The sequence below is a fragment of the Arctopsyche grandis genome, unplaced genomic scaffold, assembly GCF_051622035.1.
Source record: "Arctopsyche grandis isolate Sample6627 unplaced genomic scaffold, ASM5162203v2 HiC_scaffold_791, whole genome shotgun sequence".
Lineage (NCBI taxonomy): Eukaryota > Metazoa > Arthropoda > Insecta > Trichoptera > Hydropsychidae > Arctopsyche > Arctopsyche grandis.
In genome coordinates, this window is record NW_027518584.1 from 20,654 (window position 1) to 34,196 (window position 13,543).

At 28.1% G+C, this 13,543-nt stretch overlaps 1 protein-coding gene across 1 annotated transcript; it reads left to right on the forward strand.

The window, feature by feature from the left end:
• Nucleotides 1-2,070: 2,070 nt before the first annotated feature.
• Nucleotides 2,071-11,435, forward strand: LOC143922189 (RNA cytidine acetyltransferase-like; the record flags this gene model as incomplete). Its single annotated transcript, XM_077445409.1, has 3 exons — nucleotides 2,071-2,413; nucleotides 2,537-2,754; nucleotides 10,464-11,435. Coding segments are annotated over exons 1-3 (1,533 nt in total), but the record flags the coding sequence as incomplete, so codon positions are not given.
• Between the last annotated feature and the right edge of the window lie 2,108 nt (nucleotides 11,436-13,543).

Here is a 13,543-nt window from a genome sequence, read left to right on the forward strand (position 1 = left end):
GAGTTTGAATTCACATGGTTATTTAGTATTATATATATCAAACTAATAAAATATTGCAATTTTTGTATGATTACTGTAAATTTAATATACCTCTGTTAAGTAATGTTAACATTTATATTCATAAGTATTTAATTAATTAAGGGATATGAAGAAACATATTGCTTAGCATTATGAGTAACAATAATGTTTAAATACAATTGTTAAAGTTATCTTATGTCATTAAATTCTTTTAACAATGATATATATTTTAATATTGATAGACTTCTTATCTGTCATTCAAAAATTCTAATACAAAAAAATTTAAATAAAAATTTTTATACAAAAAGAAATGTTCTTACATAATTAATTATTTAAATACGTTAAAGTTGTCCTTCTATGTCATTAAATTCTATTTACAGAATAAATTAAGTCGATATGTCGACAAATAACGTTCCTGTTGTAATTTTATCGCCTTAATTTTGAAGTCACTCAAATTATTGATTTTTTTCTATTGTTGTAATAGAAAATTATCAAATTGTAAAAATCGACAATTTGTACGTGGTTTGTTTTATAAAAACACTGACAAATGCTTCTAAATCATCCTTTAAAACAAACAATATTCTTTCATGTGGAAATGCTATTTTAAATAAATTCTATTATAAAAATATTACTATTTTACATGACACCATTAATTTATTTTTATCGAAATTAGATAAGTCAAAATAATAACAAAACTAATTTTGACAACTAAAAAAAGAATTAAATTTATGGAGAGTTCTCACATGTCAAAATAAAGGAGTTTGAAAGCCCAGTACTTATAAAAAACAATTAATAAATTATATTTACACAATGAATATTAGTTTTATATCGTTTATTTTGTCTACCATTAAATATGTAAAAATAGAAAATTGATTGTATTTAATATTTTAATTTAAATATTTGGAATTTATTTTAAAAAAAGAGTTTATATTTAATAGAATGTACCACTTCTTTATTAATTTCAGTAATTTCTTGCTTGTTTAAAATATAAATTTTAATTATTTGATTTGTTTTAATTAAAAAAAAAAAAAAAAAAAAAAATCGGATTTAATGAAAAGTGGTTGCCTTACAGCAAAAAAAGAAGTTGCCCACAAAACTCTGGGAGGCCCCTATAGCATTTCTATCCCTTTGCCGACAGTCGGTGAGCCTTAGGACTAAGTGTCCCATTGACCTTGAGCTGGCGTTATATTTAGAGACAGTACCATACTGTCTTGTTTGATAGTTTTGTCAGTTGAGAGACTCTTGTCTCGTAGCAAAAACTGAACCCTACGGTATCAGTCATATGATTACTACCAAGACAGAAAACCCAACAACCAACTAAAATTAGTACACACTTTCTGGCAGAAAAAGGGTACCAAAGTACATTCCGTTACATTTCGATTAAAGCTCCCACGTGTTATATTACATTCCAAAAATAAACTGCCTGTTCTCATACGTTACTCTGTTTTTCCTGTTTGGCTTCCTTAACTTTCACTCTCCTAAGAAGTGCCAACTTCTCATGGAAAGTATCAATTCTACGACTTTCTTTTAATAAAAGTTCCTTATCACAGTTGTTTTTTAGACGGCCTTTCAGCATATAACTCAATAACTTGTCCTTCCAATCAACTTCCATTTCCATTGCTTTAAAAATTCTAATGATGTTATCAAGGTACTCATACCTATGAACATCCATGGCTTTACAATCCGTTACCCAATGCCTATAATTATCTGGTGCGATTTCGTTACATAACAAACACTTATCTTTAAAATCTTCTTTAATTTCGCCTCTACCAACCAACTGGAGCCTGTTAGGCTGAATTTGTTTTAATTAATCATCACATTTACAAATTAGCAATTTATAAAAGAAATAATAATTTTGAAGACTTAAACTATTTTAAAAAGTTGATGGATGACAACTATTTTTTAGTTGATTGGTTTTACACTCTAATGTTATTAAATTATTTAAAAAAAATTTATACTTTATGCCCTCATATGTTTACGAAAAAATCGTTGTATTTTTTAATGTTAAGCTTTTCAGAAGCAGCAGTAGCAGAAGTTGCAAGCGAAACCCTTATGTTTCCAACACCTGTAGAGGTGAAGGAAACACTAGAAAAACCTTCAGCCAATAAAACTCCAGAAATTTTTCAGGGTTCAACTGAAAACACAATATTATTGCAACAAGGAGACACTGTAGAGAATAAAAAAAAAGAAAGCCCTTGCAAAGAACATCTAGATACAAATCCATTAAAGACAACGAATATGGACTGTGCTGCAAGCGAAGGCCCAAAATGGACTGAAAATGATGAGAATTTAAACGACCAAGAAATGGTAATTAGAGCCGAGTTAGATTCCGATGCTTCGGTAGCAGGCAGTGCTAAAAACTCCGAGAATAAAATATTGCCTAACTCTGGAAATCGTTTGTATCCTTCTCTTTTTGAAGCGAGCGAAGCAGAAGCAAATTTTCAATGTGTCTTTGAACGAACACCACCACAACCATTAAAAAAACTCGAAGATACAAGCAAAAATTCTAATTCTACAGGCGAAGAAGTTTTAACACAAGGGCAAGACAAGCCGATTGATGAGCTACTCTTCCCAGACTCTAGTAATGAAGACGAATCTTTTAAGTATGATTCTTGGTTGCTCAGCAAAAATCGTGGTAAATATCTCGATAACTCTGATAAAGAAGACACAATATTTGATAAAGATTTTGAACCGATTAGTAATGGAGATGTTTCAAACTCGAAAGATGTTGTAGAAGTGACAAAAAATACTATGCCGTGCTATATTTTTATTTTCTGCTGCCTTGCTTTATTTATCATAGTGATTTTTTGTCTAAAGAAGTTTATCATTGATTTGGTAGAACTCAGCATTTTCTAATATTAATTAAATTTAGTAAACAAATACTTTCAATGTTTTTAAAAGAAATATATTAAAAAAATATTTATTTAGGGATTTTAAGGGCGTTTTCTTTAATTTTGGGAAGCCCCAAGGGTTACTTTCGTCCATTTTTCTGCCGTTTGACTAATGTTACTTACTTATAATTTGCTTAAAGCAAACACCATTTACTTTTACATAAACAATAAATTAATTTTTCTTTTAAAATAATGCTGGCGTTCGAGGTGAAATCAGGGTATTCATTTAAATTTAGTTTTTAAAGTTATCCCGGCCCAATTCTATTAAAAATAGTAAATCTTTATTTAAAGTAGATCTGCAAACATATAAATATTAAAAAAAGTTGCCGCAAACTTCTTTATAAAATTAGATAATGAAAGCAAGATGGGCTGGAGAGAACCCGAGCTGCTCTTACTTTTTAAGATTGAGCTCTTTTAATGATATAATTACAGAGCTCCTTATCTTTTGAAAACAATTGGTCTTGCTTCTAAAATTAAGAAATCTGTAGACTGAAAAATAAAAAAAAAGTTTGGGCTAATCATATTGTTTTCTGTTTTTAAAATAAAAAGGAGACTATTTTAGAATATTGATTATTTTAAAAAAATATAATTGAATGTTATTTATAAGAACCTTATTTTATAAATAAAATAATTTTTATTCGAATCAGAATAAAGTGGTATTTAATTGATTTGATTGTTACTACTAAAATATTTATTGGCTTTAGGGGTATTAATCTTGACCGATTATAACATAGAAAATTGTTACTACTTAAAATATTTATTAGCATTAGGGGCATTAATCTTGACCGATTTTAACATTGATAATTGTTACTACTTAAAATATTTATTGACATTAGGGGTATTAATCTTGACCTATTATAACATTGATAATATTAAAAAGCAAGTTAAAAAGAAAAAAAAAGCGAGTTTGTGTATTAATAAAGCACCTATAAAAAATTAATAATTGAATTGTTTTATGAAGTTAGACTTGAAATAAAACTATGAAATACTACTTAACCAACTTATAAGAAACGTTTTAAAAAAAATTGATACAAAATCATTTAATTTTCAGAAGTTTTAACAGTTACTTTTCTGTTGTTGAAAATATTTGAAGTAAGAGCATAGTAAAGGTTAAATCTGTTGAGAATTCTGACTTCAAGACCATTAGTTGCCCTGAATGTTCCTTCAAGGATAGATCTTGCCATACTTTCGGTTATAATACTTGCCTCGTTTGAGTTAAAAGCCTTAATAGCAAAAATATAGGATTGAACACCAAATAAGAGATCGTTGTTATAGTGTTTAAGGTATGCGGAAAATTCATTGTTTATTGTTTCACAAGTGAAAGTGTTTACGGCATTTGGATTGTTAACATAGTTAATTGCGCTAACACTTGACAATTTAGTATAGCCGTCAAGGGATAACCATTGCATGAGACCTCTTGAATTGCATCCAATAACATTCTTATATTTGTTGTAGGCAAGTAACTAAGGTAGCTGAGATTGTGTAAAGTTGTTGCTGTAAAAATGATTAATTGATCACAAGATGCATTATTTTTAACACCAGCAGCGTATATTTGCTCAATAACAGCCAATGATTGTTTACTTAAGCATTTTACGCGATTGTGAGAGACAGTTCTAATGGTTTGAAGAACAGCAGAGATGAATTTGTTTAGTGGAAGATTCTTACATCTGCTTTGCTTAGTGCAAATTACAATTGGCTCTTCTGTTAAAGAGAGTTTGGCTTCGCACTTCTTAGTTGCTTTTCTTAGTGCTCTTACCGCAATACCATCGGCAATAAAATCTGTAGAATTGACAACAACGGGTAATGAGAGAATTCCTCTGCAGTTTGGCATTGGGTTTCTAAGCTCTTTACATAATTGCTTGGAAGGTTTTATGAAATGTGTAGAAGCTGGCATGATTGGCTCAGAAATTACTTTGTAGTTATCAAATCTTTCAAAGCAGGAAGCATAATTAACACTTGCAAGAGTGTTTGTGATGAAACAAGTGGCTAGTACAAAATTCATTGGGGCTAGGGTGTTTTCCTATTTATATAATTGTCAAATCATGTTTTTAATTAATTAAATCAAACACGAATTTAAACTATTATATTAAATTCAAATTAAAAACATACTTCATAACAAAAACAACTTTTTAGTTTACCTTTTTTATAATTTTACTCGGGTTAAATTTTTTTGACAGACCAGATTTGAGAAAAGTGTTGTTTTAATTTAGGCAATAAATTAAATTTTACCAAACAAAGTCTAATTAAATGGGTATTTTTTTAGATTGACAGCTTATAGAAGAAAAATAAACAAGCGAATAGATTTGAGACAATTAATTTAAATCTTCGAATCAATTGTCTTTCCAAATTAAATCAAAAATAGTGTGCTAATACAAATCATAAAAGGTGGTATGTGTAGCAAAAGCAATAATTAACACAACTAAAAATTTGTAAAACCCTGCCTAGCATGTAAAGAAGTATGTTTTAAAAGACTATAAATCTTCCGAAAAATAGAATTGCAATTTTCAAGCTAAATATAGATAGAAACAAAATGTTTCCAATTCTGAGAATACTTTGCTTTTAGGAAAAAAGATTTTTTTAAAACAACACCACTTAAATGTAAAAACAAGCAGTATTACTAGTTGTAAAGCTTTGCAAAGATCTGATCTCCAATTTTTTGGCCGATCTTTTGGACATTTTCGGGTAGTTTATTAAATAAAAATTGCTAGTACTTGCATTATTTCTTCTCTTTTCTTCTTACAGGAGAAAACGTTGATATTTATTAGCAATACGATTCTTAAACAATTTTATTTACTTTTTATAATGTATTTTATGAAACATTATTTCCGCCGAAAATTTGCACATCTATTAATTACATTCTATTTGATTCTTTTTGATATATTTTTCATTGTTTTAATTTACAACAAGCGTTAATTAAAAAAAACAAATGTTATGTAGAAAAATAACGTGTCAAAAAATAATATAAACATTGAAAAAAGATAAAATTGTAACTATTTACACTTAATACTGGGTTCGGGGCTTAAACTACAAAAAAAAGAATAGATTTCTTTTATGTTTTTTTAGAAATCAACCTCTATAGTATTTTTGTTTATAGAGTGAATTTCAGGCATTTTAAACAACATCTTCTGTGTTTTTTTAATGATAAAGTGTTTTAAAAAGGTTTAAATTGGAAGATATTCCAAGATTTTATAGATTTAACCGATTTTTTTAAAAAAGAAATAAAAGTCAACAAAACTATGAAAATTATGTAATTATTATTAAACACAATTTTAGAACTATTTTATAATATAATTTGAAAACAATAATATTTGTTTATAAACAATAAAATACAAATAATAAAAATTTATTTTATAATTTTTATATCATCTTACTAAAAATAACAATATTTATTATCATCTGAAATATATATATAAGTTTTATGTTATCTAAAATCGTGCTATAACTTTTCTTAAACTTTAAAATGTATCAGGATTGTGATATTTTTCAATTATCTCAACGTATTTTTATTATTTTAATGAGTCAAGCTCAAAGTAAGCTCTTCTTTTCTCTGTTTGTCGAATCAAAAGCTGCTTTATGAACTTAAGGATTTGTTTAATAGTTAAAAAATATTACTTCAATTAAATTCACTCTTTTAAATTTATATTACGAGTAATTTAATTCTTGGGATACGAGTTCCAAATTATAAAACAATCATTTTTATCCTGCTAAGGTATATTAGAGCTTCAAATTCGTGTAAACCAAGAATTTTTTTTACTTTTTAGCTTCGGGCCCACGCCTTTCATTTAAAAACTTTGCTTTATATTAGAAAACACTGACAAAACAATTAATACTCAACTTTCTATTATAAAAGGGCTGCCTGGAATGATATAATACTTATGCTGAAAGCTGGTAAACTAAACAATGTTCCAACCCAGATAAAAACATAAAAATTGCTATAAAATAGGGGTTTTTAAGTTAACGAAGACTTTTTATCAGCTCTTGTATCGTTTGTTTTTAATAATTAAGGATTTTTTACAAAATATCTTGTAACTACCAACTAAGATTTTAAACTGAGTGTGATCAGTATTGAAAAACAAATGATTGTACGCCTAAAACAAATCTTGAAAACACCTTTTTTTAAATTAAAACACCGAATTAATATATTTATTTTATGAAAGGTTGCCGAAATGAATTTTCTAACGATGTTTAATTTTTACAAGTACATCCCCTATTAAAATAAACGAAAAATTTAATATTTTATTGAACAAAAGCACATAATAAATTGTTCACTTATAAGAATACTTTACCCCGCTGAAGGTGTGAATTACCAAACAGAGATATTCCGCACAACAGCAATTTCTGAATAAATAAATGCAAAAACTAAGAAGGTAACAAATTACAATAGCAATTCTGTTTTTTACAAGAGTGAAATTTGGTCTTTCTAAAATATTAAAAGTAATTTAAAAAAAAATCGGATTTATTGAAAAGTGGTTGCCTACAGCAAAAAAAGAAGTTTCCTACAAAACTCTGGGGCCCCTATAGCATCTCTATCCCTCTGCCGAAAGTCGGCTAGCCTTAAGACTAAGTGTCCCATTGATCTTAAATTTAAAAAAAAAACTCTTGTTATCCAGTAAAATACAAAATAAATGTGTGAAACAAACTTACAAAACATTTTTACTTATACTTTTTGGTATCCTTTCTATTCATTGTAGATTTATCTCTATTTCCTTTACCACCTTCCCAAAACTGTGATTTCTTTTTAATTAAATTCATTCCACAATCACATGATGATTTAACACTTTGCTCTTTTGAACAAAGCCCGCAAATCATACGATTTGCTACTTCTGCTTTGTGGTGCTCGTGCTCATTATGGCAATCGTCACAAGGATATACTGAATTACAACATGTAAATCTAAACCACCTAAGTGATTTTCTGTAATGTTTACAAGCCCCCTTTTCAGGTAATTCTGCACCATCTACTAATTTTACAACCTTTTCCACAAAATATTGAATTGCATTTACTTTAATTTTTAATTCTTTAAAACATCCATTACATTTTCTCGTATATATCTGCCTGCCCGATTTCTAAAGATTCGTATGCTTTTCCACATTCTTCACATGAAAATTGATATTTTAATGGATTAAAGCATACAAACTCGGACTTCTTAGTTTTTAAATATCCCAATCGATCTTGCTCTACAGATGGTACATAAACTACACCTATTTCTTGTCCACATCTTTTACATAATTTATTTCCAGAGACAGAAGCTACTTCTTGACACTTGAGGCATTTAATTACAACATTAATTTTTTGGCAGCAAATAAGTAAAATATTAACTTTTGAAATATCGCATCTAATGTTATTTGTTACATTATTATAAATGGGGAATTTAAAATCTCTTGGCAACATTCCTTCGCTTAATATTTCTTCAGATTCAATCTCTAGTTGCGGTATTTTCCCTACAAAGAAAACTTGTAAATTGCGTTCAAAAAAATCAATGAACTCTTCAATTTGTAAAAAATTAAATTTTCCAATATTTTTTTTAATATTCTCAGGGATCTCTTTACAAAGAATTAATTTGTTATTGGAATCCGGAAACCAACGCACAATAATATCTGATACATCATAAACAAAGTCTTTTGGAATGGTCAAATAAATATTAAAATATTCTTTGCCTTTTTCAATTTTATGATTTTTCAAAAGCGCAGCAATGCTTTTATCATGGGGAATTCAAAAAAATCTTTTAAAATTTATTGGTTTTAGAGCATAATAAATGTCAAGTAAATGAACATTTTTAACCACATTTTGAATATTTAAATAAATGGAAATATTTAAAAAAGCTTTATAGTGTTTCGTTATGATTTATTTTATAAATTGTGAGATTTATTGACACCAAATGTGGTTAAAAGTGCTTATGGTTTATTTAAACAATTGAATTAACCCTTTTGTTAAGAAAACATCTCTTTTTTACTTTTATAAATAGAATTAAAAGTATATTTACTAATTAATTGCCAGTTTCGAATTAAATAAAATTTGAATTATAATAAAACTTTTAGGGCTGATTCGATGCCAAAAATGGCAGATGTAAGGCGGAATTAATATTAATTTTTCTCTAATATTCTAAATATAAAACCCCCCATTTATGCCACCTTCTTAAATTATTATTATCCGTTTATATCCGCAAAGAATATAAATTTATGTTTTGTTGAAAAGTAAATATATACTAAATTTTTAAATCGATAATATACAAGGTGTTTATTTGAACACAGCTTTTCAAGCAAAAAAAGAAAAAGTATTAAAAATAACAGTAATTATGTTTTTCACCATTAAATTCACATTTAAATCTAATATTTGCTTTACACAATTCTTTTACCCCATGCCAAAATTTTCACAAGAATATCTTTTACAACTATTTGCTAATCAAGTTAAAAATAACCACAGGACAATTTTTATTGTTATAGGGGAAGGTACAAAGTATCAAATTCCAATTTTACATGAAAAATTGTCAAAAGTAACAACTCTCAGTAGTATTTTGTGGTTTTATAAAAATGCAGAGACTTACATGGATAGAGAAGCTAAAAAAATAAAATTTTGGAAGAAGATAATGATTTTTTTAAATGGATAAAGACACAAGATCCTGAATATATTTCTTACAAAGAAAGCACTCGTGTCCTTGGTAGAACATGTGATATATTGATATTACAAGATTTTGAAGCATTAACACCCAATATGATTGCTTGTTCAATGGAAACTGTTAGAGGTGGCGGTGCTGTTATATTACTTCTAGATAGGGAAAAAACCATTAATGAGATAATAAATAAAAGATCAGATTTGGTAGATGATCTTTGTTCTTTTACTAAGCCCACACCAAGATTAAACCGTAGAATTTTTAAATCACTCACACAATTAGGCTGTGCAGTATTTCTGGATTCCAAGCTTAGAGTAATGGATATTACAAAAGAAAAAAAACTTACTAGTAATTTAAAGTCTGTTAAAGCCCCAATAGAAATAGTCAATAAACCACTTTTAACATGTGTAAAACTAAGGATCAATTTGAAGTATTAAACAGTCTAACAAATTTAATTGATCAGAATGACATCTCTGTTTCTTCAATTGTTGCATCAAGGGGTAGAGGTAAATCTGTTGCACTTGGATTTGCAATTTCTTATGCACTTGAAAATAATTTGTCAGCTATAGCAATATCGGCTTTATTTTTAGAAAATGTTCAAGAAATCTTTAATTTTGCTATTAATGGGCTGAATACCTTAGGATATAAAAAATCTACGGATTATAAAGTAATCTATTCATTTGAAGGTAAAAAGAGATTAATCAGTAAAATAGAAGTAACAAAAAATATAAAAAGATTCGTAGAATATGTTCATCCAAGAGATGAAATAAAGTTTTATCCCTCATTATTAATAATTGATGAAGCCGCTTCTATTCCTCTACCTCAGCTTAAGAAATTGCTCAATTGTAGGCGTGTTTTTATGGCCTCAACCGCCAGCGGCTATGAGGGCACCGGAAGGGTTTTTAGAACAAAGTTAAGTGATTATCTCATTGAAAAATCATTTAAGTGCCACGATTTTCAAATGTCCGAACCTATAAGGTACTCTCCTGGTGATCCAGTTGAAAAGTGGCTGTGTCAATCACTGTTATTAGAACCAAAATTGCAAAATGTTATGAATTGCCCTATTCCGTCAGAATGCTCGTTGTTTTTTGTAAATAAAGATGCTCTTTTTAGTGGGAATTCAAAAACCGAAGAATTTTTGGCAGAAATTTTTTCGCTTTTTGTTTCTTCACATTATAGAAACAGCCCAAATGATATGCAAATTCTTTCAGATTCTCCAAATCATGAAATTTTTGTTTTATTAACACCTGAATCAAAAATAGTTTGTGCTATACAAATAGCATTTGAGGGTAATTGCCAGAAAACTGATTTTAATAAAGATGGCAATCTTATACCTTGGGTGATCTTTGATAATTACTCAAATGATCAATTTCTTTCTAGTTTTGGTGCTAGAGTTATTAGAATTGCAGTTCATCCTTCACTTCTATCTATGGGGTACGGTTCTCACGCCCTTTTTACATTAATCAAATATTTAGAATTAAGTACTTCACCCAATAGTTTAGTAAAGTCGGAAGATTCTTCTGTACTACTTTATCCAATTTCTAAAATTGAAACTCCTAAAATCGATTGGATTGGCTCTTCCTTTGGAGTCACTGAAAAATTATTAAAATTTTGGAAAAAATTGGGATTCACGCCTATTTGTATAAAACAAATGCCTTCTAAAACAACAGGTGAATTTTCAACTGTTGTTATAAGAAATTCTAATTTCGGTCTAGAAAAAATGAAAGAAATGTTTTTACAAAGATTTATTCCTCTACTTGCAAGCCCTTTTAGAGACTTTTCACCAACTTTAGCACTTTCTTTAATCTATTCATCCGATAGTAAAGTTACAGATAAAAAAATTGAGTTTTCTGAAGATGAAAAAACTAGATTAAAGAAATTTGCTAAAGGAACTATAGACATAAGAAGTGTTTTAGATGTTATGCCAGAATTTGCAAAATTTTATTTCTTTCAAAAAGATATCAATAGAATATCTATAATTTCTCAAACGGGCTTAATAATTATTGCATGCCAATGTAAAACGGTTGACGAAGCATGCAGTTTCTTAGGAATAGAATATTTCAAATTTGTTGGACATTTGTCTAATTCTATTCAAAGTATACTTGAATATTATGATTCTTTCAACTAAAAATAAATGTTATTTTTAATAATTTATTTAAATTTTATACTGAGTAAGAGTTTGAGGTAAACATGGGGGTTTTTAAGTATAATACATATATCCAACTTGCTGTAGTTGTTTTTATTTTAAATTATTTACTAACATTATGGTTTTTTACAGGAAAATATAGGAATATTTTTTAAATTACATTAATTGTTAAAGTTACCCCTATGTCATTAAATTTTATTTACATTAATGATTAAATTGGGCAACGATTAACATTTAAATGAATGGCAGTAATCTAATTTTGCTAATTGGGGATGTATTTTCCGTTTAACAATTCACGAATATTTTTTTAATTTTTATATAACACCGAATTTTCCCAATAAATTAATTGTAGGAAACGGGTACATAAGGGTGCTACTAATATTATTGCTGAACAAGGTGAAATCACAATATTTATTTTAGAAAAAAGTAAATAAAGGAATTGATAAATAATATTGCTAAACAAAGCGGTATCCAAATATTTATTTCATAAAAGGAGTACATAAGGTTATTGAATTAATATTATTGCTTTGTTTTATAATTATAACATAAATTTCTGTAAAACCAAAAATTTCCTTTCTTATACTAAAGTATTTTCTATTCTTACTTTAAAGTAAATATATTCTTAAAAAATTTAATTTTTAGTTTTCTTTCTAAATTTTGCCCTATGAACGTCGAAGACAAATTACTCGGAAAGATCTTAAAGCCTTCCTTTAAACTAGATTTAAAGAGTGTTACACTGCAGAAGCCACAATACTTTTACCTAGAGCCAGAATTAAAGCAAAGGTATATTTCCGCCAGACTTGCAACCTTAAGAGACTCTTTTCTTTCGGCTTGTGGTGTAGAACGATTTGAACCGGTTAATCATCAATCTATAAAATCTTTTTTTACATACGGAATGATTTCATCTCCAACTGGTGCAAAAATAGAAGATTTGGTTTATATTTTCAATTCGACCGATGATAGCAACATTCCTATTAAACTCGATTTATCTGCAATGGCATCTTATTCCGTTTTTAATGGGCAATTTGTAGCTTTATTAGGAACTAATTCTCAAGGTGATTCTATTTTAGTAGAAAAAATATTTTATTTACCAGCACTAAATATTAATATAACAAAACCAGGGCACTCGAAACAACCTTTAAATATAGAAATTGCAAAAGGCCCATTTAAATCCGAATTTATTAAAAGAATGTTTGAGAAACCTGCGGATATTTATATATTTATGGGCCCTTTTTTTGAGTTTAATACCGGCTCTTTTGAAACTATGGATGATTTTACTAATCTTATCGATCAGCTTATGATTAAACTTAAAAACTGTAAATCGATTTTAATACCTTCTACAAAAGATTATTCTGGTGTTAAAATTTTCCCACAACCACAAATACCCATTTCTTCAGATAAAATTTTATCTTATACAAATCCATGTTATTTTTACGCAAACCAGCATTTAATATCAATATGTAATTTTGATAATTTGATAGATCTTGCTTTTGAAGAGAAATCTCAAAATCAGCCGGCAGGCTCTACTGAAGAACTATTTAAAGAAGATAGAATTAACAGGCTTGCTCACCATTTGGTATTCCAACAATCTTTTGTGCCTGTTTTAAGTTCTCTATCTGAGGTATCTTATGGAAAATGGCTAGATATGCCAATAGCCCCGGATCTTTATTTAATAAGCTCTAAAATGAAATTTAATTATAATAAAATAGGTCCGTCAACCGTTTTAAACATTATTCCAAACTCCTTTTATTCCGCAAAAAGTGTAGGTCAAGATGGAAATTACATCCTAGAAACAACTATGGCTTAGAATATTTGAATTGATATCAATGGGAATTTATTTACAAAATAAAATATATTAGATTCCCTATTTAAAGGCAGAA